This window comes from Crocuta crocuta, unplaced genomic scaffold, assembly GCF_008692635.1.
Source record: "Crocuta crocuta isolate KB4526 unplaced genomic scaffold, BGI_CrCroc_1.0 scaffold339, whole genome shotgun sequence".
Lineage (NCBI taxonomy): Eukaryota > Metazoa > Chordata > Mammalia > Carnivora > Hyaenidae > Crocuta > Crocuta crocuta.
Genome location: NW_027530357.1, coordinates 1,926,338 through 1,927,465, shown reverse-complemented (window position 1 = coordinate 1,927,465; position 1,128 = coordinate 1,926,338). Strand labels below are relative to the sequence as shown.

The 1,128-nt window shown below is 66.8% G+C and overlaps 1 protein-coding gene across 1 annotated transcript in view; it reads right to left on the bottom strand.

Moving 5' to 3' along the window:
- Nucleotides 1–644, bottom strand: part of SRSF9 (serine and arginine rich splicing factor 9) — a 7,066-nt gene extending 6,422 nt beyond the window's left edge. Inside the window, exons 1-2 of the mRNA XM_077766044.1 lie at nucleotides 588–644; nucleotides 359–513 (exon numbers count right to left, since the gene is read on the bottom strand). Of these exons, the coding sequence (XP_077622170.1) occupies nucleotides 359–513; nucleotides 588–644 (212 nt within the window). The remainder of the gene's footprint in view (nucleotides 1–358; nucleotides 514–587) is intronic.
- Between the last annotated feature and the right edge of the window lie 484 nt (nucleotides 645–1,128).

Here is a 1,128-nt window from a genome sequence, read left to right as displayed (position 1 = left end):
GTCCGGCTGGTTCCGGCCACAGGGTCCCAGGCCCCGGGCCGCTGCCCCTGAGGGGCGCCTCTCCAGCCGTGAGGGAGAGAATGGGCGCGTGTACCATCCCCGGGGCCGGTCTGGGCGGGCCTGGGCCCTCCAAAGACCTTGCTTTTGTGTTTTTAAATAAAGTAAAAAAAAAAAATAATAATCCTAGAGGAAGTGACGACGGAGCAAAGGACGGCCGGAGCCTGCGGTGAGAGGCCTCAGCCTCCACCCGGGGGCGCCGTGAGGGGTCTGCGCTGAGGGGGGAGGGGAGGCTCCGAAGGGAGGAGGGAGCAGGGAAGGCGGGAGCCCGAGGGCGGGGGCGGGAGGAGCGGGGCCTCACCGGGGGTCCTCGAAGCGCACGAAGGCGAAGGGCACGAGGCCGTGCCGGTTCTTGAGCTCGATCTCGCGGATGCGGCCGTACTTGTAGAACAGGTCCTCCAGGTCCTTCTCGCGCACGTCGGTCGGAAGGTTCCCNAAAAAAAAAAAATAATAATCCTAGAGGAAGTGACGACGGAGCAAAGGACGGCCGGAGCCTGCGGTGAGAGGCCTCAGCCTCCACCCGGGGGCGCCGTGAGGGGTCTGCGCTGAGGGGGGAGGGGAGGCTCCGAAGGGAGGANGCCCGACATCCGCACCGCCCGACGCCGCGGGCCCGCCGCAGCCCACGTCGCCGCCGCCGCCTCAGCCGGGGTCCCCCCGCAGCGTCCCCGCGGGCTCGGAGGCGCTCAGCCGCACTGCATTGTGGGAACGGCGGAGCGGAAGCGAAAGGGTCGGCGGAGGCAAAAGGAATCGTCTTAAAGGGGACGCGCTGAGATGAGTGCGCTTGCGCACAGGCCGGCGCCCCCTNCAGGACAGAGAGACTTTGGGGCTGGGCGATTTGGGTTCGATTCCCAGAATTCCTTGAAGGCAATTCACTCGCCTGCTTGGTGGACTTGGCCAAGTGACTCTGGCTTCCTGGGCCTCAGTTTTCTGCCTCTGTAGCGCCGCCCGCTTCGCAGGCTTTTGTGAGCACTCGCTGTGGTGACGCGGGCAGCGGTCAGAGGGGCCCCGCAGACTGTCACTCTGCGTGCGGAGCGCCGGAGGGAGGGAGCCAGGTCCGGGCCGCAGGCTGAC